This window comes from Bufo bufo, chromosome 1, assembly GCF_905171765.1.
Source record: "Bufo bufo chromosome 1, aBufBuf1.1, whole genome shotgun sequence".
NCBI lineage: Eukaryota > Metazoa > Chordata > Amphibia > Anura > Bufonidae > Bufo > Bufo bufo.
In genome coordinates this window covers 9,203,147-9,230,187 of record NC_053389.1, presented here as the reverse complement: position 1 = coordinate 9,230,187, position 27,041 = coordinate 9,203,147, and the positions used below count along the sequence as shown (strand labels likewise).

The following is a 27,041-nucleotide window of genomic DNA, read 5'->3' as shown; positions in this document are numbered from 1 at the left end:
TGCATGGCGGTGTTATCCAGTAACTGTATGGCGGTGTTACCCGGTCACTGTATGGAGGTGTTATCCGGTCACTGTATTATGGAGGTGTTATCCGGTCACTGTATGGAGGAGTTACCCGGTCACTGTATGGAGGAGTTATCCGGTCACTGTATGGAGGTGTTATCCGGTCACTGTATGGAGGAGTTATCCGGTCACTGTATGGTGGTGTTATCCGGTCACTGTATGGAGGTGTTATCCGGTCACTGTATGGTGGTGTTATCCGGTCACTGTATGGAGGAGTTATCCGGTCACTGTATGGTGGTGTTATCCGGTCACTGTATGGAGGAGTTATCCGGTCACTGTATGGAGATGTTATCCGGTCACTGTATGGAGGTGTTATCCGGTCACTGTATGGAGGTGTTATCCGGTCACTGTATGGAGGCGTTATCCGGTCACTGTATGGAGGAGTTATCCGGTCACTGTATGGAGATGTTATCCGGTCACTGTATGGAGGTGTTATCCGGTCACTGTATGGAGGCGTTATCCGGTCACTGTATGGAGGTGTTATCCGGTCACTGTATGGAGGCGTTATCCAGTCACTGTATGTCGGTGTTATCCGGTCATGGTATATGGCTATAACATTACTGTGTTTTTATCCAGTCATGGTATGAGCTATTATCCAGTATGGCAGTATTATTTAGTCTCTGTATGTTGATAGTATATTGTCACTAAGAGTATTATTATTTGGGGGTAGGTGTAATATACGCAGTATATACAGTATATAGATTCCAGTATTTCCCAATAGAGTAAATGAGCCTTGGGGCGCACAGTCCCCCCCCCCCCCGACCACCAGGACCGTGCCGCGACCATTACAGTTTATTATTGCAGTTGTGCAGAATACAGCCAGTCAGGTGGTAAATGTGCCATTAGCGGGGGCATATTTATCCTCGGTGCCTGGTGCTGTGACCTCAGGCTATACAACTGGTAGAACAGCGCAGGCGGTCGATAGCGCTGCCTGCACCGGATCTCAGCGTGATGATGTCATTGGGGGGGGGCAGTCAGCTCTAGCTTCGCCCCTGAAGACTGCTAAGCTTTCCTGTACGGTTCATATGGGCGATGTAAGCGGGGGATTTCCACTACAACCCACAGCATGCCCTGACAGCCACAGATGATGTGGGTACTTACTGGAGTAGCGGTTGATGTTGCAGAAGTTACTCTCGCAGCAGGTGGAGGACATGTAGATGAATTGGTCCCCAGTGTCGATGATTGAGGTCTGGTTGCACAGTTCGGTGGTGGAGCAGCCTTTCATCACAGTGTTACTGCCTGCAGATCAGAAAGCAGATGATACTTTCAGAATCCTCCATTCATCCTGCGACTCAGGTCCGCCCGTATCGGCCTACTCTTCTAAATGCTCACGCATCTGCAAAACACGGATACAGGCCGTGCGTGTTCCGCATTTTGTGGAACAGAATGTCCGGTTCTCTATAGAACAGTCCTACCCTTGTCCGTAAAAAGGACAAGAATAAGACATGTTCTATTTTTTTTGCGGGGCCATTGTATGGACGTATGAATGGGTCCACATCCGACCTGCAAGAAACGCAGATCGGAGGCAGAAAAAATATACGGTCATGTGCATGGGCCCTAAGGCTGAGACTGCTAAGAGATTGCAGCCATAGTTCAATCACTGCCTCTATGGTGCAATCACTGCCTCTATGGTGCAATCACTGCCTCTATGGTGCAATTACAGCCTCTATGGTGCAATCACGGCCTCTATGGTGCAATCACGGCCTCTATGGTGCAATCACGGCCTCTATGGTGCAATCACAGCCTCTATGGTGCAATCACTGCCTCTATGGTGCAATTACAGCCTCTATGGTGCAATCACTGCCTCTATGGTGCAATGACTGCTTCTTTGGTGCAATCACTGCTTCTTTGGTGCAATTACTGCCTCTGTGGTGCAATTACTGCCTCTATGGTGCAATAACTGCCTCTATGGTGCAATTACAGCCTCTATGGTGCAATCACTGCCTCTATGGTGCAATCACTGCCTCTATGGTGCAATCACAGCCTCTATGGTGCAATCACAGCCTTTATGGTGCAATTACGGCCTCTATGGTGCAATCACTGCCTCTATGGTGCAATTACGGCCTCTATGGTGCAATCACTACCTCTATGGTGCAATTACAGCCTCTATGGTGCAATTACGGCCTCTATGGTGCAATCACTGCCTCTATGGTGCAATCACTGCCTCTATGGTGCAATTACAACCTCTATGGTGCAATTACAACCTCTATGGTGCAATTACTGCCTATAGTGCAAATAATTCCTATATGGTGCAACTCCTGCCTCTCCACACCCCCTTCCCCTTCCTTTTCCAGTTATAAACTCCCTGAAAATGTTCTTCATGCCCCTTAGTAAATCATGTAACTGGCGGAGCTGCTGTTATTTTCCCCATTGACGTCCCCTAAGAAACCATCGACCGCTGATGGTGAAACTCCACCTGCTGAAGACAGGTCCTCGCCCGTCAACGGGAAAACAGACAGGATTCTCCGAATGGGACGGTGGTGAAAAAATATAGACATTTTCTATGAAAAATGCTTTTATGGTGCAACAGTAATAATATATAATACATATAGAAAACACATACAAACATATCATACTGAGGTCATCCATGTATCATACATTGGCAGAGAAAGAAAATGTATATTTTACAATAAAAGGTGTAGAAGAACATTTGCAGAAATGCTGCTAAAAGTTAATTGAAGTGATCCGTTTCCTATTGTGTCCGATTGTGCCAGAAAAAATGGATCCGTCCCCATTGACTTGCATTGTGGGTCTTGCTCCGCATCTCAGGACGGAAAGCAAACTACAGCACGCTGCTCTCCGGTACGAGAACGGAATGTATTTTGGAGCGCTCCGTTCTGTTCAGTTACGTTTTGACCCCATTGACAATGAATGAGGACAAAACGGAAGCGTTTTTTTTTTTTTTTCGGTACTGAGCCCCTATGACGGATCTCAAAACCGGAAAATGGAAACGCTAGTGTGAAAGTAGCCCAACAGATACTGTCCCCAACAATACACAAGCTCTGCTACGGCTGCAACGAGGACTTAAAAACAAAAAGAAATACTGTTCTGGCCCAAGATCGGCTGGTCTTGGGGGGGGGGGGGGGGGGCTAAAGGAATTTTGGGATTGACGCCCTCAGTGAGAGGTTATTACAGGATATCCGTCATGGGATGCATGATGGGAGTTGTACTTTTGCAACAGCTGGAGAGTCACTGGTTGGAGAATATTGATCTAATGTGTGTGGGAGCCTCCGGACTTTCCTCTGCTGATGGAGATGAGGATCGGGCTGATGGATTTCAACATGCCCAATCCTTTTGTCCTTGGGGAGAAATTCCGCCCCTCTCCCCATTCAGAACACACGCACACTCATCCAAAGCGTGCGTGCATGTGAGCATTCAGCCATGTCCCAGAGCTGCCCTCGCTGTGGCGGACGCGGTCTGTCCGTGGTCAGCCGACTGCCGGTGTAAGAGGGCTCATGGCGCTCCATGCAGGCGCCGCTGTGTTTTCTGTGGCGTCTTGTGAACTGTGCGACTCAGTAAAGATTTATAGCCGTACGTCAGCAGCGTCTGAAATGTGTCCCCTGACCGACAATAATATAAAGATATTTCCACCTGGGGGCCACCGAGAATTTATTACCGTGACAGAAGCGGTCTAGACAACAGCCGTGTCAGCCATACTGTGAAATCACCGGTGTCACCGCTCGGGGCTGCATACATCTACATAGATAATCTTCTCTCCTCCGATTAAAAACGAGATGCTGTTTTCATCCGGTTTTAATAAACTGTAGTGTGGTCGGGAACTTAATGCAGACTAGCAGAATCCCCACCCCCGAGGGGCCCCAGAAAAGTTGTGGTCACCTCTCATTGTAGGGGGCGTTCATGCCGCACCTTTTCCACTTTGCCCCAGACGGTCCAGAACGATATATTTTCCCCATGATTCTGCACACAATACCCCATAATGAGAAAGTGGGAACAGAATGTTAGAAATATTTTCCAGTAAAAAAATGTTAAAATGTGGCCTGAACATAAGTATTCATACCCTCTGCTATGAAACTTGACATTTAGCTCTGGGGCCTCCCATTAACTTAGGATCATCTTAGAGATGCCTCTACACCTTGATTGGAATTACCTGTGTTAAATTCAGTGGATTGGACATGATTCAGAAGGAAACAGCCCTGTCTGTATAATGTCTCACAGCTGACAATGCATCAGAGCAAAAACCAACCCATAGCTGTAACTGTACATCAAGCGCAACGCCTAATACATGCCTCTAATACGCAGCTCCAAATCTCTGCATAAACATAGTTAAAAGATGCATTTTGTCTGCCTTCAGCCACCACTAGAGAACGCTCAGGAGCTTACTGCATACAGATATATACAGCCACCACTAGAAGGAGCTCAGGAGATAACTACATACAGATATATACAGCCACCACTAGAGGGAGCTCAGGAGATTACTACATACAGATATATACAGCCACCACTAGAGGGAGCTCAGGAGCTTACTGCATACAGATATATACAGCCACCACTAGAGGGAGCTCAGGAGATTACTGTATACAGATATATACAGCCACCACTAGAGGGAGCTCTGGAGATTACTACATACAGATATATACAGCCACCACTAGAGGGAGCTCAGGAGATTACTGTATACAGATATATACAGCCACCACTAGAGGGAGCTCTGGAGATTACTACATACAGATATATACAGCCACCACTAGAGGGAGCTCAGGAGCTTACTGCATACAGATATATACAGCCACCACTAGAGGGAGCTCAGGAGATTACTGTATACAGATATATACAGCCACCACTAGAGGGAGCTCTGGAGATTACTACATACAGATATATACAGTCACCACTAGAGAGAGCTCAGGAGATTACTACATACAGATATATACAGCCACCACTAGAGGGAGCTCAGGAGATTACTACATACAGATATATACAGCCACCACTAGAGGGAGCTCAGGAGATTACTACATACAGATATATACAGCCACCACTAGAGGGAGCTCAGGAGATTACTGCATACAGATATATACAGCCACCACTAGAGGGAGCTCAGGAGATTACTGCATACAGATATATACAGCCACCAGTAGAGGGAGCTCAGGAGATTACTACATACAGATATATACAGCCACCACTAGAGGGAGCTCAGGAGATTACTACATACAGATATATACAGCCACCACTAGATGGAGCTCAGGAGATTACTACATACAGATATATACAGCCACCACTAGAGGGAGCTCTGGAGATTACTACATACAGATATATACATCCACCACTAAAGGGAGCTCAGGGGATTACTACATACAGATATATACAGCCACCACTAAAGGGAGCTCAGGGGATTACTACATACATATATATATATACAGTCACCACTAGGGGGGGCTCAGGAGATTACTACATACAGATATATACAGCCACCACTAGGGGGAGCTCAGGATATTACTGCATACAGATATATACAGCCACCACTAGGGGGAGCTCAGGATATTACTACATACAGATATATACAGCCACCACTAGAGGGAGCTCAGGAGATTACTACATACAGATATATAAAGCCACCACTAGAAGGAGCTCAGGAGATTACTACATACAGATATATACAGCCACCACTAGAGGGAGCTCAGGAGATTACTACATACAGATATATACAGCCACCACTAGAGGGAGCTCAGGAGATTACTACATACAGATATATACAGTCACCACTAGAGGGAGCTCAGGAGATTACTGCATACAGATATATACAGCCACCACTAGAGGGAGCTCAGGAGATTACTACATACAGATATATACAGCCACCACCAGAGGGAGCTCAGGAGATTACTACATACAGATATACACAGCCACCACTAGAGGGAGCTCAGGAGATTACTACATACAGATATATACAGCCACCACTAGAGGGAGCTCAGGAGATTACTACATACAGATATATACAGTCACCACTAGAGGGAGCTCAGGAGATTACTGCATACAGATATATACAGCCACCACTAGAGGGAGCGCAGGGGATTACTACATACAGATATATACAGCCACCACTAGAGGGAGCTCAGGAGATTACTACATACAGATATATACAGCCACCACTAGAGGGAGCTCAGGAGATTACTACATACAGATATATACAGCCACCACTAGAGGGAGCTCAGGAGGTTACTACATACAGATATATACAGCGACCACTAGAGGGAGCTCAGGAGATTACTACATACAGATATATACAGCCACCACTAGAGGGAGCTCAGGAGATTACTGCATACAGATATATACAGCCACCACTAGAGGGAGCTCAGGAGATTACTACATGCAGATATATACAGCCACCACTAGAGGGAGCTCAGGAGATTTCTACATACAGATATATACAGTCAACACTAGAGGAAGCTCAGGAGATTACTATATACAGATATATACAGCCACTACTAAAGGGAGCTCAGGAGATTACTACATACAGCTACAGGGAGTGCAGAATTATTAGGCAAGTTGTATTTTTGAGGATTAATTTTATTATTGAACAACAACCATGTTCTCAATGAACTTAAAAAAACTCATTAATATCAAAGCTGAATATTTTTGGAAGTAGTTTTTAGTTTGTTTTTAGTTTTAGCTATTTTAGGGGGATATCTGTGTGTGCAGGTGACTATTACTGTGCATAATTATTAGGCAACTTAACAAAAAACAAATATATACCCATTTCAATTATTTATTTTTACCAGTGAAACCAATATAACATCTCAACATTCACAAATATACATTTCTGACATTCAAAAACAAAACAAAAACAAATCAGTGACCAATATAGCCACCTTTCTTTGCAAGGACACTCAACAGCCTGCCATCCATGGATTCTGTCAGTGTTTTGATCTGTTCACCATCAACATTGCGTGCAGCAGCAACCACAGCCTCCCAGACACTGTTCAGAGAGGTGTACTGTTTTCCCTCCTTGTAAATCTCACATTTGATGATGGACCACAGGTTCTCAATGGGGTTCAGATCAGGTGAACAAGGAGGCCATGTCATTAGATTTTCTTCTTTTATACCCTTTCTTGCCAGCCACGCTGTGGAGTACTTGGACGCGTGTGATGGAGCATTGTCCTGCATGAAAATCATGTTTTTCTTGAAGGATGCAGACTTCTTCCTGTACCACTGCTTGAAGAAGGTGTCTTCCAGAAACTGGCAGTAGGACTGGGAGTTGAGCTTGACTCCATCCTCAACCCGAAAAGGCCCCACAAGCTCATCTTTGATGATACCAGCCCAAACCAGTACTCCACCTCCACCTTGCTGGCGTCTGAGTCGGACTGGAGCTCTCTGCCCTTTACCAATCCAGCCACGGGCCCATCCATCTGGCCCATCAAGACTCACTCTCATTTCATCAGTCCATAAAACCTTAGAAAAATCAGTCTTGAGATATTTCTTGGCCCAGTCTTGACGTTTCAGCTTGTGTGTCTTGTTCAGTGGTGGTCGTCTTTCAGCCTTTCTTACCTTGGCCATGTCTCTGAGTATTGCACACCTTGTGCTTTTGGGCACTCCAGTGATGTTGCAGCTCTGAAATATGGCCAAACTGGTGGCAAGTGGCATCTTGGCAGCTGCACGCTTGACTTTTCTCAGTTCATGGGCAGTTATTTTGCGCCTTGGTTTTTCCACAAGCTTCTTGCGACCCTGTTGACTATTTTGAATGAAACGCTTGATCGTTCGATGATCACGCTTCAGAAGCTTTGCAATTTTAAGAGTGCTGCATCCCTCTGCAAGATATCTCACTATTTTTGACTTTTCTGAGCCTGTCAAGTCCTTCTTTTGACCCATTTTGCCAAAGGAAAGGAAGTTGCCTAATAATTATGCACACCTAATATAGGGTGTTGATGTCATTAGACCACACCCCTTCTCATTACAGAGATGCACATCACCTAATATGCTTAATTGGTAGTAGGCTTTCGAGCCTATACAGCTTGGAGTAAGACAACATGCATAAAGAGGATGATGTGGTCAAAATACTAATTTGCCTAATAATTCTGCACGCAGTGTATATACAGCCACCACTAGAGGGAGCTCAGGAGAATACTACATACAGATATATACAGCCACCACTAGAGGGAGCTCAGGAGATTACTACATACAGATATATACAGCCACCACTAGAGGGAGCTCAGGAGATTACTACATACAGATATATACAGCACCACTAGAGAGCTCAGGAGATTACTACATACAGATATATACAGCCACCACTAGAGGGAGCTCAGGAGATTACTACATACAGATATATACAGCCACCACTAGAGGGAGCTCAGGAGATTACTGCATGCTGATAATACATACAATTCTATAAAATTCTATAATAGCACAGTATGCAGTGAGTGCCCCCTAGTGGTGACTGCAGGCAGACAAAATCCTATTATCTATGGGATTTGAAGCTCTGTAAAAGAATAATTGAGCTCCGATCGTTATAAATATTTATTAATAAATGAATCAGCAGGGAATTTTGGATCTGTCTAGATGATGATGATGATGAGCACTTCTGGGATCTCCTCATCCGTTGTCTCTGATGTAATGAGTCACTCCGGTCATCTTTTGTTTTCTTATTTGCTGCTCTTTTATTTCTTGATGCTTGAAATTCACTTATGATCGGGTGAAATGAGCTGAAGGTCTGTGGTGAGGCCAGAGGGAGCGCGGAGACGCATGAGCAGGCAGGTCTCGGTCCACCAAACCTTCACACCATGAGACGGTTTTATGAAAGATTACAGTGTATGATGATTTCCTCTAATATCAGATGAGAATCCGGGCAGTAGTCCAACAGCCAGAGGTGGTCCACATATATGAATGCAGTGAAAGTGTTAGAGGTGTTGTCTGTCAAGGACAACCCCTTTTCATATGTACTATTAGAGATGGCCTTGTGGTTTGCCTGGCTGTCGTTTCGTTGTGAACTTTGCGTGTTCGCGATTCGCCGAACATGCGAGCATACGGCGATGTCCGCTGGCGCCATATTCTTTTGCATTGTGCCGAACTTTTACCCATGACACATCCATCAGGTGGTACAGGACAGCCAATTGAGATGTTTCAGCACATGGACATACCCCCACCCTATAACAGAACCCGATCTGGAGAGGTTGCTGTGTGGAGCAGGGACAGGCTGTTAGGGACACCAAACGCTGGCTAATAGGGCCACAAAAGTCCTTTTCAGGACTGGTGTAGATGTGCTATCGATATGTATGATACACTGAGGGGTGTGATCCACCATGCACGGTCACATCTGGCGCTCCCAGGACGCCGGCACATGGCTCCGCAGTGTGGGATGTTTTTTAACATGTCAGCTGCTGATAATAGTGTTGCCATCTGCAGCCTGTGCTGTCAACGCATAAGTCACGGTAAGCCCAACACTCACCTAGGAACGACCGCCTTAAGAAGGCACCTGGCCTCCCATCACCGAGCCCAGTGGGAGCAACACTGTCAGAACCCACAAAGCCACACACCCGGCCCTCCACGTCCTGCCTCTTCTCCTCTCTCCTCTCATTTGTCCTCCACTCCACCTTCCACCGTGCCGTCGTCGCGTTCATCTGGCGGAAGGCAGGCTTCCGTAGCCCAAATGTTCGAGCGTAAAAAGTTGATGACGCCGGATAACCCTCTTGCCCAACGGCTGACCGCTGGCTTGTTGGAACTGCTAGCCCGCCAACTACTGCCATATAAACTGGTAGACACGGAGGCCTTTAGAAAATTTGTGGCCATTGACACACCGCAATGGAAGGTCCCAGGTAGGAAATATTTCTCCCAGAAGGGCATCCCAGAGCTATAAGGCCACGTTCAGCGGCAAGTGAATGTATCTCTGGCACATCGTGTCGGTGCCAAGATACATCTGACCACAGACATGTGGTCTAGCAAACACGGGCAGAGAAGTACATAACTTTTAATGCCCACTGGGTGAACCTTATGACAGACGTCAAGCATGTAACCCGTGGCACCCGTGTGGATTTGGTGTTACCGCCACGGATTGCATGCAGGCCTGCCTCTTCTCCTCCTCGGCTGACTCCTCCTTTTCCACTGCTACCACCTCTTCTGCTGCACCCCCCAAGCTCCTCAGAACCTATTCGACGTGCCAGGTGAGACGTGGCCATGCTGTCCTGCGGTTGTTGTGCCTGGAAGCCAAGAGCCACACCGATCCTGCGCTGCTTTCAGCTTTGTGGTCCTAGGTCGATCAGTGGCTAACCCCGCTCAATTTGACAGTTGGTAAAGTGGTGTGCCAATCTGGTGAGCGCACTGAAACAGGGCAAAATGACACATGTGCCGTGCATGGCACACGTCCTGAACTTAGTCGTGCAGCGATTCGTTTCCAAATACCCCGGGGTCCAGGACGTCTTGCGGCAGGCCTGGAAAATCTCTGGCCATTTTAGAAGATCTTACACGGCCATGGCTCGCCTTGCTGACGTTCAGCGGCGACACGACCTACCCGTCAGACGTCTGATTTGTGACAGCCTGACGCACTGGAACTCCACCTTGTATATGCTTGATAGGCTGCTCCAGCAGAAATGTGCCGTTAACGACTACCTTTACGAACTCTGCGGCAGGACAGGTTCTGGGGAGCTTGGTTTCTTTTCATCGCGCCAGTGGCTGCTCATGCACGACGCATGCAGACTTCTGCGGCCATTTGATGAGATCACCAAACTGGTCAGTCGCAGCGAGGGCACTATCAGTGACATCGTACCTTATGCCTTCTTTCTGGAGCGTGCATTGTGTCGTGTCATTGATCAAGCCTTGGAGGAGCAGGAAGATGAGGAAGTCGCAATGCTCGATGAATTCCCATGGGGGCTACTCCATCTGAGACAAGTCAACAGGAGTCTGAAGAGGAGTCAGAGGAGGATGGTGCCGGGGCGGAGGAGGAGGAGCAAGAAGAGCTGACTTTGAGGGAGACTTTAAACTTTTCAGGGATCCCTAATGTGGTTGTCCGTGGCTGGGGGGAGGAGACCGAGGACGACATTCTCCTGGGCGATAAGCAGGAGCCAGGGCGCTCCACCGCTTCCAATTTAGTGCAAATGGGGGCCTTCATGCTCCAGTGTTTGAAGAGGGACCCCCGTATAAAAAGCATAAAGGGCAATGTCACGACTGTGACTGATCCAGACAGGTCTGGGAGGAGAAGGTCGCAGCGACTGGCTACTCGCGATAGCTTGTAAGTTTGCTCCGTGGTTCAGGGTATGTCATCCGGGTTTTGCCTTGTGAACCTTTTTGTCCTGACTGGGAGTTTGTAGGCATCCTTCTCAGGTGAGTCCTGTCTGCCACTCCCAGCTACTATATTAGTTTCACTTTCACTTGCAGTCATTGCCAGATATAGTCCTTACTTTCAGTGCTATTCTGACCTTTGAAGGAGATCGTTTGACGGTATTGCTGTGGAGCTCTTGTCTGGTGTGGACTGTCGTGTTTGGGATCGCCTTCTCTGCTCGTGACTGGATAAGTCTATCTCTGCTGTTGATTGTTTGTTTGTTGCTGTCTTCCCCTTTTGTTCTCCTAGACGTGAGTGATGGTGACTAGTGCTCCCATCGGCCTTTCCCCAGTCTAGTCTTGTTAGGGTGACTGAGGGTTTAGGCATCCTGCTCGCCGCACGGGTTCACACCCCGTCTAGGGTATCAGGGCAGACAGGTGCCAGCTTGGGGTTAGTCAGGGGTGGCCATTCTATTTCCCATCCGTAGATAAGGGTCCCCCTTCCCCTCCGTCTGGTGCGACACGACTGCTGCTGGGATAGCGGTCGTGACAGGCAAGGACCAATACTGGGTGGCAATGTACTTAGACCCCCGATACAAACACAAAATGGCGGACATGTTACCAGCATCACAGAGGGCTGTCAGAATGCAGCATTCCCAGGCCTTGCTGCGAGAGATGCTGCATTCTACTGTTGCGGGCGCTGGCAGAGGAATTTCCAATCACAGCGAAACAGGTTCTGGTACCAATCCTACCGCGCCTGCAAGAAGAGGGCGGTTTGAAGATGTGTTGGTCACTTCGGATATGAGATCATTCTTGCAGCCAACCCATCGACAGCCGCCCTCCGGATCCAGCCTCAGGGAACGCCTAGACCGACAGGTGTCCGACTACATCGGGTTAACTGCCAATGTGGACGCTCTGAGAAGCGAGGAACCCCTGGACTACTGGGTGTGCAGGCTTGACCTGTGGCCAGAGCTGGCACAATTTGCCATGGAACTCTTGGCTTGCCCCTCATCGAGTGTCCTGTCCGAAAGGACGTTCAGTACAGCAGGGGGGGATCGTGACCGATAAGCGCACTCGCCTAGATCACAACAGTGTGGACTACCTCACATTTCTAAAAATGAATGAGGCATGGATCTCGGAGTATTCAACATCTGTGACAACCACGTGTAATTGAATTTCCTCATGCCAGCCCACACATATCCGCCACCACCCAGAACAAAGAATGGTCCTTGTCTTATCTATATACAGCCTTTTCTGTACGGTGAATGCCTAAAATTTTATCCAGTGACCGCCTAATGTACCTCCAGCCACATCATCACAAGTTCCTTTCTGTCAGGTGAATGCCGAATTTTTGGGGCCTGTACTCCCGTGGCCTAAAATAAAAATTTTCTAGGCTTCAACAGGGCACATTTTTGAGAGCTTCCCTTTAAGACGCATAAAAATGGCCCCTGATTAAAATACATATTTTTTGTGGGAATTTTTGCCATTGATCCCCCTCTGCTATGTCACTGTCCATGTGGTGGGATGATTTGTGCACTTCTAGTAAGTATTTGGTGGCTGCAAATATGACCTGAAGGTTTTTCCGGTTCGCCTGCCATTAAAGTGAATAGGGCCCACTGCGAACGCCCGGTTTGCAAACATTTGATCGTGAAAGCGCATTTGCGTTCGCGAACCGTCCCAGCCAATGTTCGTCCATCACTGTGTACTATGTAATGAGCATGTAGAGAGGTTCCTATGCATGGACCACCCTGTTTACCAGAGCAGGGGGCTGCTAACACATTTTCTGGAGGCCGGGCCCACATGTTCCTTAGGCCTCATGCATCCGCAAATTGTGCATCCGTGCATGCAGCCGTTCACTGATGGAGCCCATTGACGCACCGCTGGGACCCACACCTATATTGAGGACAGAGCCCCACAAGGTGGTGGCTGGAGGACTCCGGTCCGGCCACCACCAAGCCGGCTCCCATAGAAGTGAATGGGAGCGCACCACGCGCGCGCGGCCTCCTTTCTCATTCATTTCTATGGGGCCGACGGAAATCGCCGGCCCCATAGAGAATGTAAGGAGGGCGGCTGCACATGCTCAGTGCGTCCTCCTACACTTGCAGGGCTCCGTTCTCGATATAGGTGCGGGTTCCAGCTGTGGGACCCGCACCTATAAGACGATGGTGGGCATATCCTATGCCCCCATTGTCCATGATGAAACAAACCCTTTAACACATGACGCCAGGATCTGACCAGACTACCCTGGGTATGTTTGTAGTCTGTAACCATGGAGACACAAAGGTCTGCATATTTGCTGTTAACCCAAAGCAGTAGGATACATCTAAGGGCTCCGTGTCCGTGCTACAGACCTCAAATAGCGGTCCACAATGCACGGGCACTGGCCGCGTGCACTCCCACAACCACTGACTTGAATGGGTTCGCGATCTGCAAGGTGCGTCCCGAGATGGGATATGTCCTATCTTTTGTGGTGTGGAGGCACGGACCAGGAAGCTCACAGAAGCGCTTCGTAGTGTTTCCGTGGGCTTCCGATCCGTGCCTCCGCTCCGCAAAAGATAGGACATGTCCCATCTTTGGCTGTATTTTGCAGATCGTAGACCCATTCAAGTCAATGGGTTCCCATCCGCAGCTCGGAGTGCACACGGCCAGTGCCCATGTATTGCGGACCACTAACAGTCACGCTGCCCCTACGTTCATGTGCACGAGCTTTGAGACTGTTACACGGCTGCTTAGTTGGTTGCACAACCCTGATTGCTTTGTTTGTAGCTTCGTTGTCCATCTCCGATACAGAAGTATGAAATATCAGCCTCACCTGTTGACCTGTAGGCCAGGGAGATGCAGGTGGTCTCATAGGATGGGCACGTCTTCACTACCATACGACACGAGGAGCTGGAGCCAACGCACTGTAAGCACTTCAGGCAGAGAACTGTGGGAGGAAGCAGACAAGGGTGAGGATGGCGCTCCTTGTATGAAGCCTTCAGAGACTCTCAGTTATCTGCACCTCTATTAAAAGGGGGACAGATACGGGTATCACCTGTGAATCCCCCCTATTATTCTCAGGCATTGAACCTTGTGGCTGCGACGCCTATTTCTTAAATGTCAAGTGTAAACTGCGCCCTGTACTGACATCACCATCGTGTGAACCTCCATAGTCGTCCTACAAAACTCTTGACATTTACATCGTTCCACCTGTTTCATAACAAAAGCAGGCCCTGCACGTGAGCGAAATATCGGCCCAGCCCACAGATTCCGTGAAGTGCACGGGGCCCCCGACTCTCTACCGGGGGTGATCAGGATCCAGCATTGGAAATCCCTTTATTCTGCTAACGGAATCAGGACAGGACTGAGGTCTCTGGCAGGAACGTTCTCCTCTCTCTCCACGCAGGACACATGCATGCTCAGCTGTAGGCTGTCCAGGCATGCTGGGAGTTGTAGTTTTGCAACAGCTGGAGAGACGCAGGTCGGGCCTCCCTGTAGCCTTAGGAGCCACATATTCATCACTGCTGCGTACATGGGGCCCGTACTGTTCGGCGTCACATAGCGGGCCTAGACTGACGCCTGATACCTCAATCCCCCTCCTCTCCTGACAGGTTGCAACATTGTATCATTGCAGGTAAAATGTATCAGAGGATCTGTAAACTGGATACATTGGGAGAAGAATCTAAACTGGGAGAAGCCTCTGGAAAGAGAGAAAATTGTTATAATTCAGTGACATCAAGCAGAGATTTTAACCCCTGTCATCTGCATCTGGGGCTGTAGAGACAAAGCTGTTTTTTTTTCCATCTTTGCGTTCCAGGAGCTATGACGTTTTTCCGTCAATGTAGCCGCACGGGGGCTTGTTTTATTCTAATTTTAAATGGCACAGAACTTACAGATTTAACTTTTATTAACTCTTTGGGCTCGTTCACACAAACGTTTTTTGAGGTCCGTATACGGAACCATTCATTTCAATGGTTCCACAAAAAAAAAACAGAATGTACTCCATATGCAATCCGTCTCCATATTTCCGTTTTTCCGTTCCGTTCAAAGATACAACATTTCCTATTATGGGCCGCAAATTGCGTTCCGTGGCTCCATTCAAGTCAATGGGTCTGCAAAAAAAACAGAACACATACGGAATGCACTCCGTACCTCTTCCGTATCCGTTCCGTTTTTGCTGAACCATCTATAGAAAATGTTATGCCCAGCCCAATATTTTCTATGTAATTACAGTATACTGTATATGCCATACAGAACAATGGAACGGAAAAACGGAATGGAACCGGAAACACTACTGAAACAAATAACGGAAAAAACGGATCCGTTAAAAACGGCCCGCAAAACACTGAAAAAGCCATACAGTCTTGTGAACGAGCCCTTTCTGAGGGGACTGGGAAAAAAACACAAAAAAACACTTTTGCAGATTTTATGACGTTCAGTTTGTGGCATAAATAACAAGTAGCCTTCCTCTGGGTCAGTGCGATCACAGCGACACCATGTGTACAGTGTACACCGAGTAGGTTTACATTTTACTTCTTTTACACAATAAAAACTCTTTTAAAAAATGTTTTTGCATCGCTGCTTCTCAAGACCCAAACTTTTTTATTTTTCGTTCTGCGGAGCCGTGTGAGGGCTTCATCCGAAGTCGCTTCCAACAATACTGTACGGAGATCCGTCTCCATCCGGTATTAGAATGTATGGGCTCCGATGAGCGACCTAGGATGAAGCTTCTCTCAACACTAATAGTTTTCGTTGGTATCATCTTGGGGTATATAACACTTTTTGATCGCTTTGTATTCCATTTTTTTTTGGTGACAGAAAAGCAAAAAACAGCAAATCTGCCATTGATTTTATTTTTATCTTTTTACAGAATTCACCATTCTCCAGAAGGGATAAATGATGTGATAACTGTATAGGTCAGATTGTTACAGATGCTGTGATACCAAATACATGGAGGGGATTTTATTTTAGAATTTTTTTTTCAATGGAAAAGGGTGTATTTTAATTTTTTTAAACTTTTTAAAAAACTTTATTTAACTCCTTTTTTACCATTAATTATCCCCACAAGGGGACTTTGACAGGGGATCCTTTGGTCGCTTCTGTAATGCATTCTACTGCTTATGCAGTACAGTGTATTATACCAGTGATGCCCAACCTACAGGCAGCGAAGCCGTGTCATGCAGCCCGCGCAGTGACCGGACTTTATCAGCGCAGGGCGCGCTGCGAACGGCACAGGCAGCAAAGCGATTCTGCCTGCAATCTCCCCGCGCTGCGCCGCCTCCTAGCTAATTTATTCACTGCACTTCCCTCTGTGAAATTGAAGAGAAGCGCCGTAATCTCGCACAGGCGCGCTGGCAGAGGCCGGGAAGACGGTGCATGCGCACTTCGAGGCCTCTGCCATTTCTCCCTGTGCGAGATTACGGCGCTTCTCTTCAATTTCACAGAGGGAAGTGCAGTGAATAAATTAGCTAGGAGGCGGCTCTGGGTGGGGGGGGATATCTGTGGAGGACATTGAAGGGGGGGGGGGGGAATCTGTGGAGGACACTGAAGGGGGGGGGGGAATCTGTGGAGGACATTGAAGGGGGGGGGGAATCTGTGGAGGACACTGAAGGGGGGGATCTGTGGAGGACACTGAAGGGGGGGGGAGAATCTGTGGAGGACACTGAAGGGGGGGGAATCTGTGGAGGACACTGAAGGGGGGGGGAATCTGTGGAGGACACTGAAGGGGGGATCTGTGGAGGACACTGAAGGGGGGGGGGGAATCTGTGGAGGACACTGAAGGGGGGATCTTGGAGGACACTGAAGGGGGGGGGAATCTGTGGAGGACACTGAAGGGGGGATCTTGGAGGACACTGAAGGGGGGGGGAATCTGTGGAGGACACTGAAGGGGGGGGGGAATCTGTGGAGGACACTGAAGGGGGGATCTGTGGAGGACACTCAAGGGGGGTATCTGTGGAGGACACTGAAGGGGGGATCTGTGGAGGACAGGAGGAGTGTTTGGGTGGGAGCTCTGGAAGGGGTGGGAAGTCAGATAGGTATGTGGGGGTGGGAGATCCGGGAGGGGGGGCCCATAAATTTTTTTGCTAGGGCCCAGTCATTTCTAGCTACGCCCCTGATTGGTAAGATTGGGCGGGCACTGGAGCGATAGAGCGCCCTGCTGTAGGAGAAGCCGGCGGGAGATGAAAGGAGGAGGGGCCAGCTCCTGGTGGTGTCGGGCACACGGCGCAAGCATGGCGGTGGAGGATCTGACTGAAGCCTAAAGACCAGACATCAAGGTAGACCTGCAGAAGAAGGTGACAGCGCAGTATGTGATGTGTACATGTGTGTAATGTATGTAGTGCATTGTGTGATCATCAGATACTGCACTTCATACATAACACACATGTATACATCACATGCCCCCCACAGTAATAATGCCAAGATATGTGCCCTCTTCACAGTAGTTATGCCCAGATATGTGCCCCCCCACAGTAATAATGCCAAGATATGTGCCCTCTTCACAGATGTAATGCTCACACATGCCCCCTCACAGTAGTTATGCCCAGATATGTGCCCCCTCTCAGTAGTTATGCCCAGATATGTGCCCTCTTCACAGTAGTTATGCCCTGATATGTGCCCCCTCACAGTAGTTATGCCCAGATATGTGCCCCCTCACAGTAGTTATGCCCAGATATGTGCCCTCTTCACAGTAGTTATGCCCTGATATGTGCCCTCCTCACAGTAGTTATGCCCTGATATGTGCCCTCCTCACAGTAGTTATGCCCTGATATGTGCCCTCCTCACAGTAATAATGCCAAGATATGTGCCCTCTTCACAGATGTAATGCTCACACATGCCACCTCACACTAGTTATGCCCAGATATGTGCCCCCTCACAGTAGTTATGCCCAGATATGTGCCCCCCTCACAGTAGTTATGCCCTGATATGTGCCCTCCTCACAGTAGTTATTCCCTGATATGTGCCCCCTCACAGTAGTTATGCCCAGATATGTGCCCCCTCACAGTAGTTATGCCAGATATGTGCCCTCTTCACAGTAGTAATGCTCACTCGTGCCCCCTCACAGTAGTTATGCCCTGATATGTACCCTCCTCACAGTAGTTATACCCTGATATGTGCCCTCCTCACAGTAGTTATGCCCAGATATGTGCCCCCTCACAGTAATAATGCCAAGATATGTGCCCTCTTCACAGATGTAATGTTCACACATGCCCCCTCACAGTAGTTATGCCCAGATATGTGCCCCCTCACAGTAGTTATGCCCAGATATGTGCCCTCTTCACAGTAGTTATGCCCTGATATGTGCCCTCCTCACAGTAGTTATGCCCTGATATGTGCCCCCCTCACAGTAGTTATGCCCTGATATGTGCCCTCCTCACAGTAGTTATGCCCAGATATGTGACCCCTCACAGTAGTTATGCCAGAGATATGTGCCCTCTTCACAGTAGTAATGCTCACTCGTGCCCCCATCACAGTAATTATGCACTGATATGTACCCTCCTCACAGTAGTTATGCCCTGATATGTGCCCTCCTCACAGTAGTTATGCCCAGATATGTGCCCCCTCACAGTAATAATGCCAAGATATGTGCCCTCTTCACAGATGTAATGCTCACACATGCCCCCTCACAGTAGTTATGCCCAGATATGTGCCCCCTCACAGTAGTTATGCCCAGATATGTGCCCTCTTCACAGTAGTTATGCCCTGATATGTGCCCTCCTCACAGTAGTTATGCCCTGATATGTGCCCCCCTCACAGTAGTTATGCCCTGATATGTGCCCTCCTCACAGTAGTTATGCCCAGATATGTGACCCCTCACAGTAGTTATGCCAGAGATATGTGCCCTCTTCACAGTAGTAATGCTCACTCGTGCCCCCATCACAGTAATTATGCACTGATATGTACCCTCCTCACAGTAGTTATGCCCTGATATGTGCCCTCCTCACAGTAGTTATGCCCAGATATGTGCCCCCTCACAGTAATAATGCCAAGATATGTGCCCTCTTCACAGATGTAATGCTCACACATGCCCCCTCACAGTAGTTATGCCCAGATATGTGCCCCCTCACAGTAGTTATGCCCAGATATGTGCCCTCTTCACAGTAGTTATGCCCTGATATGTGCCCTCCTCACAGTAGTTATGCCCTGATATGTGCCCTCCTCACAGTAGTTATGCCCAGATATGTGACCCCTCACAGTAGTTATGCCAGAGATATGTGCCCTCTTCACAGTAGTAATGCTCACTCGTGCCCCCATCACAGTAATTATGCACTGATATGTACCCTCCTCACAGTAGTTATGCCCTGATATGTGCCCTCCTCACAGTAGTTATGCCCAGATATGTGCCCTCTTCACAGTAGTTATGCCCAGATATGTGCCCTCTTCACAGATGTAATGCTCACACATGCCCCCTCACAGTAGTTATGCCCAGATATGTGCCCCCTCACAGTAGTTATGCCCAGATATGTGCCCTCCTCACAGTAGTTATGCCCAGATATGTGACCCCTCACAGTAGTTATGCCAGAGATATGTGCCCTCTTCACAGTAGTAATGCTCACTCGTGCCCCCATCACAGTAGTTATGCACTGATATGTACCCTCCTCACAGTAGTTATGCCCTGATATGTGCCCTCCTCACAGTAGTTATGCCCAGATATGTGCCCTCTTCACAGTAGTTATGCCCAGATATGTGCCCTCTTCACAGATGTAATGCTCACACATGCCCCCTCACAGTAGTTATGCCCAGATATGTGCCCCCTCACAGTAGTTATGCCCAGATATGTGCCCTCTTCACAGTAGTTATGCCCTGATATGTGCCCTCCTCACAGTAGTTATGCCCTGATATGTGCCCTCCTCACAGTAGTTATGCCCTGATATGTGCCCTCCTCACAGTAGTTATGCCCAGATATGTGCCTCCTCACAGTAGTTATGCCAGATATGTGCCCTCTTCACAGTAGTAATGCTCACTCGCGCCCCCTCACAGTAGTTATGCCCTGATATGTACCCTCCTCACAGCTCACAGTAGTTATACCCTGATATGTGGCCTCCTCACAGTAGTTATGCCAGATATGTGCCCTCTTCACAGTAGTAATGCTCACACGTGCCCCCTCACAGCGTTTGCATTTCTTTCTGGCAAAGCTACCTGGTTCCGGCCCACGAAATTTATACTAAGTCTAGTGCGGCCCTCAGGGGAAAAATGGTTGGGCACCACTGTATTATACTGTCAGTGCTATACTGACGGGCACCATCAGGGTGCGCCAGAGAGGTACAGCCTGATAGGGCATACACTGCAGACAGGCCCAGGGGCCTTCATTAGGCTCCAGCCTGCTGTGCACAGACATCAGCACCCTGGAGTGCTAATGCCTGAGAGAGCAAACCCTCTCCCTCTAAACCATTAAGATGCCGCAGTCGCTATTGACCGTGGCATCTAAGGGGTTAAGCAGCCCGGATCAGCGCTTCTGCCGATCTGTGCCATTTAAGTAGGAGGCCAGTTCTCATCATGTGAGAGCTGAGACCCCACTCTCTACTGCACGTGAGGAGGTGGCCTAGAATAAAGGACATTTATGACCGCTGTAAAAATACTTATGGGTCGTCATTAAGGGGTTAAAAAAGGAAAGGAATCAAAACATGACCTATATGAGAGAGCCGTGTACGTGCGATAAAAATACCGTAAAACCACCGATTATCAGGTTTACATCGGCCACCGACTGAACCGTCAGTCCTTGAGGTTGATGAGTTGGAAGCGGGAAAGATAGGCGAGCGTGAGCGGGAAAGATGGGCGAGCGCAAGCGGGAAACATGGGCGAGCGCAAGCGGGAAAGATGGGCGAGTGTGAGGATCTGTAGATGACGGGGTGAGAACTCCAGAAGGACGGCGGTGTGCGGTATATCGGTATGTAGTAGTCGGTACCTACCAAAAAGAGTTCCAGGAAGGACAATCGGCCACGGGGTCATGGGGGCGATGAGGGGGTGAAGGCGAGCCCGTCGGGCTGATTCCTGCTGTAGAGCAAACTGCTGACAACATTGCTGCTGGAGATGGTAGAAGGGTGTCAGGAACCTCTGGGGGGTGTCTGGTAAAAATGTGAATGTTTTTTCATTGTTTGGGACGTCAGCGTCGCTGGTGAGGGGCCCCTGGTGTCCTCCTGGCCGAGCCCTCCGCCCCGGGCTGTGACATCTGCTCCCGGGGCTTTTATGTCAACCACATAAAGGAGTGGGCGGTGGGGAGTCTGCGGAAAATACGGCGAAAGGCTGAGATTACAGAGACAAAAGCAGAGGATTGCAGCGCATTGTGAGCGTCGCGCTTCCCCCCCCCCCCCCCCCCCCCATGCCTCCCATTGTCCGTCCACGTGGCGCTCACTCGTCACGTTTCACTTCTTCTGCATAGAAATCACTGTTTGGGACATCAGTGTCACTCGTGGGAGGAAGTTTACGAGGATCTGATGCTTCCAAACTGTAGAAGGAATTGATTGATGTAGCAGAGCTGGATTTGTGCCTTTCTGCATCAATATTATTACCATGGTTGATTGGGTTAAATAACCAACTCAGCTCTGCAGCTCCGTGCGACCGAGGGCTGATACATCCTGGAGTCGGACAGTTCCGATATATCTCATATGTCTATCTATCTGTCCATCATTCTCATCATCCTTGTCGGCTTTTCTATATTGATGACCTGTTGTCGGTGTCTGATCGGTGGGGTCTGACTCCCGGGACCCCTGCCGATCAGCTGTATGAAGAGAAAGCAGGTTCGGACGAGCGCCGCACTCTCTTCTTGTTTCCCTGCTCGCCGCCGTCATTGCGGTGATCATACAGTGTGAATACGGCTCTGCCGTCCCGTTCACCTCGATGGGGCGGCTCCGACTTCACGTCAACAGGACGTCAGAGCCGTATTCACACTGTATGATCACCGCAATGACAGCGGCGAGCAGGGATACAAGAAGAGAGCACGAACCTGCTTTCTCTGATCGGTGGGGGTCCCGGGAGTCAGACCCCACCGATCAGATACTGACAACAGGTCATCAATATAGAAAAGCCGACAACCCCTTTAAGAGCCGTCCACATGTATTGGCATATTGATAGCAGCAGCCATGAATGTGTTATCAGTCGGGGCCCCACTTCTGGTGCCTGTGTGGCTGGGACCTCTGGTGCGACCCGTGCTCCACCATCTTCGGACCTAGGCCAGTCCCCTAGTATTTCACGGACCACACAAATTCGCCTGCGCAGATGGAGTGGGATGAGGAGAGAGGAATAGTTCTGTCCCCGTCCACAGCGGAAGTGACGCCCCCGCCATAGCCGAGGCCGGAAACCTGGTCAAGGACATGACGTTGGCAGAAGAGCGTCACGTATCCGGATCCCGACTGACTGGACACTGTCAGTATGTCCTAGCCGTACGCCGCCTCTCACAATCTCTACGGATCCAGCCTCTTGAATGGCGGCCGTCCAGGTAACGCTAATTACCAGACATGACGGCAATTATTGTCAATTATCTCCCATTTTTGGCTTCTTTTCCTGCCATAAAAATAAGTAAATTCCGACTTATGAAGCAGAAAGATCCGTCACTTTCCATCTTCTTATGGAGGTGCAGAGAGACAATGGCCTTATCTCTCCGCCGCCGCCGCTGCCGCCGGAGATAACGCAGCTTGTAAAATATCAAAGAACAAATTGCCATAAAGGGAAATAACAAGTCTTCAATCAGCGGGAAACATCAAGGCGGCGCGCTTCAGCTGGGGCGCCGGCGATAATTACACGGGCGCCACCATTATCTGCCGGCTGCGTGCAGGTCGAGGAGATCTGCATCGTGACGGTAGATTTATCTGTGGGATGAGCGCAGGGGACGCCTGTGAGGTACGAGGCGGCACTTCGTGTTGGCCTCGTAGACATGACAGATGAGACGTTAAAGGGAACCTGCTATCAGAAAGAGCTCCTGGGTGCCCCCTAAAGGTAAACCAAGCAAACTGCACCTCCGCAGGACATCCAGCCAATAATGGGGGTGATAGTTTTGCCCCCTTCCCGCCGCCGTCCGAAAGCCATAACTTTATTTATTGTTCCATTGACATGCGGTGTAACCATTTTGTATTTTTTAGTGGCGCCATTTAATGTTCCATATAATATGTCTTGATTACGGCGATATATCAAACTTTTATAGTTTTTATGTTTTAGTGCTTTTACAAAGTAAAAAAAATTAATAAATAGTTTTTTTTTTTATTCTCCGTGTTTTTTGTTCCTTAGTTTTTTTTCAAGGGCGAGCTGATTGAGCCACATACAGTATGAGTTTTTGATTATCTTTTTATTACATTTTTTTCGCTGGGAAGCAATGTGACCAAAATTGATAATTCTGACATTGCACTTTTTTTTTTACGATCTTCACCATATGGGATAAATAGCGTTATATTGTAATTTTTCGCGGCGTTAGCAATTATTTTTTTTTATTGTTTATTGGTGGTGAATTTTTACTGTTTGTTTTACATTTGTAGAAACTTTATCCATTTTTTTACATTTTTTTTTTAGGGTACTTTCACACTTGCGCTAAACTTTTCCGGTACTGAGTTCCGTCCTAGGGGCTCAATACCGGAAATAAACAGATCCGTTTTATCCTAATGCATTCTGAATGGAGAGCGATCCGTTCAGGATGCATCAGGATGTCTTCAGTTCAGTCACTGTACGGTTTTTGGACGGAGAAAATACTGAGTGCTGCGGTATTTTCTCCGTCCAAAATTCCAGAACGTCATTATTTTACAATGAAATGCATTAATGTAATTTCAATGGCCCTAAGTGTTCCAGAAAAACGGATCTGGTTTTGCGGTCTGCGCATGCCCAGACCTTTAGAAATGTGAAAAAAGATAAATACCGGATCTGTTTTTTCCGGATGACAACCGGAGAGACGGATCCGGTATTGTAATGCATTTGTGAGATGCATCCGGATCCGTCTACAAATGCCGTCCGTTTGCATACAGATTGCCGGACGAAACTGCCTGCCGGAATCCAACAACGCAACGCAAGATTCCGTCCTAGATGACTCCAGCCTGTACACTACGTCGTGATCCTTCTGTACTGCAGTCTGGACCTGTGATGTCATCGTATCACACCCAACCTCTGCCCGGGCGTAATGAGATTACTAAGATTCCAGGCCTGTGGGGGAATAACGGCCACAGAGCACTTGGAATGTGGGCCCCCCTCGCAATTTATCATTGTGTCGCCGAGGGGCCCCAGGTGCCGGTTTCAAGGGAGTCCAAACAAACCCATCCGCCATCGTCAAGGTATTTTGATGCAGGGACAGGGCGCTCCATTTCTATCAACCAAACTGATATCAACACCATTCAATTCCCCTCAAAAACAAATTAGGCCGCTCCCCAAAATTAGGTGAAATGATGTCCAACAGCAATCCAGTGGAAAGCAATTACTGGCACTTTCCATAGTTATGATATCAGATTAGAACAGAGGACCAGGACAGATGTAGCAGAGCTGACAATGACACTTAGCTCTTTTTGGTTGCATTGTGATAGCGCACACTAGGTTTACTAGCAGTCCTATGTAAGACTATAGGTTACAAATGTGTCAAATGATAAACTCAGCTCTGCTACATCTCTGTGGTAAGAGGCATTGGATGCGATCCCATCCACGAGTCCAGCAGGCATAGTCTGACGTTCCCCCATGGATCGCCCAGGGGACGGTCACTTACCTGGTGAGATGTGGAGGCAGAGCAGTAAGAGTGTCCAGCCTTTGGCCTTCATCTCGCGGAGTCCAGGTCAGCCCTGAGGGTCTCTCCTCCCAGCCGCCCGGTGGTGTGTGGGGGGACGCTCAGTCCTCGCCTGTCCCACAGCTGGGTAGCACTACTGAGGACATAGCTCAGAACTGGTTTGGTGATGACGATGGACACACCTCGCTTCTTTTTTTTTTTTTTTTTTTTCTCCCTCCCCGGCAAAAAAATGCAACAGAAAATTGTAAATATTACAGTAATAAATACTTGACCTATAAGCAGGAACGCCACCCAAAAAAGTGAATTCCAGGATGTGTTATTCATGTGACCTGACGTCCATTGTGCGCGCAATACATTTCCATCACGTCATCCTCGTCTTCTCCGCACCGGTGCTGCGAGGATCGGAGCAAATCAGCGAAATCAGCAGAGATAAATGAAAAGATACAAAGTAAAAGATGGATCATTTTCCAATACACTTTCTGGATCAGTTTCTCCTGGTTTTCAAGATCTCTGCTGGCTGTCATTAAATGGGAATCTTCATTGACTTCTTTCAGCAGAGGCACAGCTCAGAGTTGTGTGTCACGTGATCAGGACACATTTTTGTCCACTGCAAATGACAACAAGCGGAGATCTTGAAAAACATGAACGATTGATATAAAATTGAAAAGTGCTGGGGTTGCAATACCAAACGCATCCACTATACAAAGTAGGGCGCTGTACTTGGCATGCTGTGAGGAGGCCACGGCGGTCACTGGAGCACCACGTCTTCTTCTGACTGTCGGGGGCCAGGAGTCAGACCCCCACAGATCAGATATTGATGACCTATCGCCAATGTACTCCTAAAAAACCACTTTAAGTGAATTGGCTCAGCTGCAGTACCAGACTCAGACACGGGATAAGAGTGGCGCTGTTTCTGGAGGAAAGCAGCCATGTTTTTCTCATCTCCTAGAACCCTTAAACCCCTTCCCGACATACGATGTACTAGTATGTCATGCTGATCAGGCGTGCACCAGAGCGGTGTGCGCCTGATCAGTGCGGGGGCCCGGCCGTCACTGATATCAGGGCCCCTGCTGTATCCGCCGGCATCGCTGTAGAAGTTGTTGCCACCGTATTAATACTTTCTATGCCACGGTCAGTCAGGGTCTCCATCGGGTCCCCGCTCTGTGGTGACAGGGACCCGATAGGTGAGGAGGCAGCCTGATGCCTTGCAGAGGTATCGGGACCTGCCTTCTACGGAAGCCGAGGAGATTGAGCCCCTGGGGTCTCCTAGGCAACGGTCAGTGAATTAGGCTACATTGACACGACCGTGCCGTGTTTTGCGGTCTGCAAATTGCGTAGCGAAATTTCTTCTTCATTTTCTTGAATTCTTGTAGAATACCTAAAGGGTTAACAAAGTTTGTAAAATCAGTTTTGAATACCTTGAGGGGTGTAGTTTCTAAAATGGGGTCATTTATGAGTGGTTTCCACTATGTAAGCCCCACAAAGTGACTTCAGAACTGAACTGATCCTTAAAAAAGTGGGTTTTAGACATTTTAAGAATTGCTTCTAAAATTCTAAACGTTCTAACATCCTGAAAAATAAAAAAAAACATTTACAAAATGATGCCAACATAAAGCAGACATATGGGGAATGTTACGTAATAAATATTTTATGAGGTATCGCTTTCTGTTTTAAAAGCAGTGAAATTACAATAAAAAAATTTGCAATTTTCAAAAAAGTTTTTGTAAATGTTTGGATTTTTTTTTTTTTATAAATAAATTTACCACGGTCATGAAGTACAATGTGTCACGAGAAAACAATCTCAGGATGACTTGGAAAAGTAAAAGTGTTCCAAAGTTATTACCACATACAGTGACAACATGTCAGATTTCCAAAAAATGGTCTGGGCAGGAGGCTGAAAACTGTTCCAGGGTAGAAGGGGTTAACCAAGAAGGGTTTAATTTTGAAAAGTTCGTAATTTTCAAAACTTCAATTTCTCTGCTTTTAAAACAGAAAGTGATACCTCATAAAATACTTATTACTTAACATTCCCCATATGTCTACTTTATGTTGGCATCATTTCGGAAATGTACTTTTTTTTTTTAGGACGTTAAAAGGCTTAGAATTGTAGAAGCAA

General features: G+C 48.0%; 1 protein-coding gene across 1 annotated transcript in view; it reads right to left on the bottom strand.

The window, feature by feature from the left end:
* The window catches only part of LOC120987310 (urokinase plasminogen activator surface receptor-like), a 49,021-nt gene extending 24,543 nt beyond the window's left edge, over positions 1–24,478 (bottom strand). Inside the window, exons 1-4 of the mRNA XM_040415881.1 lie at positions 24,468–24,478; positions 22,295–22,444; positions 14,072–14,187; positions 1,165–1,302 (exon numbers count right to left, since the gene is read on the bottom strand). Coding sequence (XP_040271815.1) covers positions 1,165–1,302; positions 14,072–14,187; positions 22,295–22,444; positions 24,468–24,478 — 415 coding nt within the window. The remainder of the gene's footprint in view (positions 1–1,164; positions 1,303–14,071; positions 14,188–22,294; positions 22,445–24,467) is intronic.
* Positions 24,479–27,041: the final 2,563 nt, after the last annotated feature.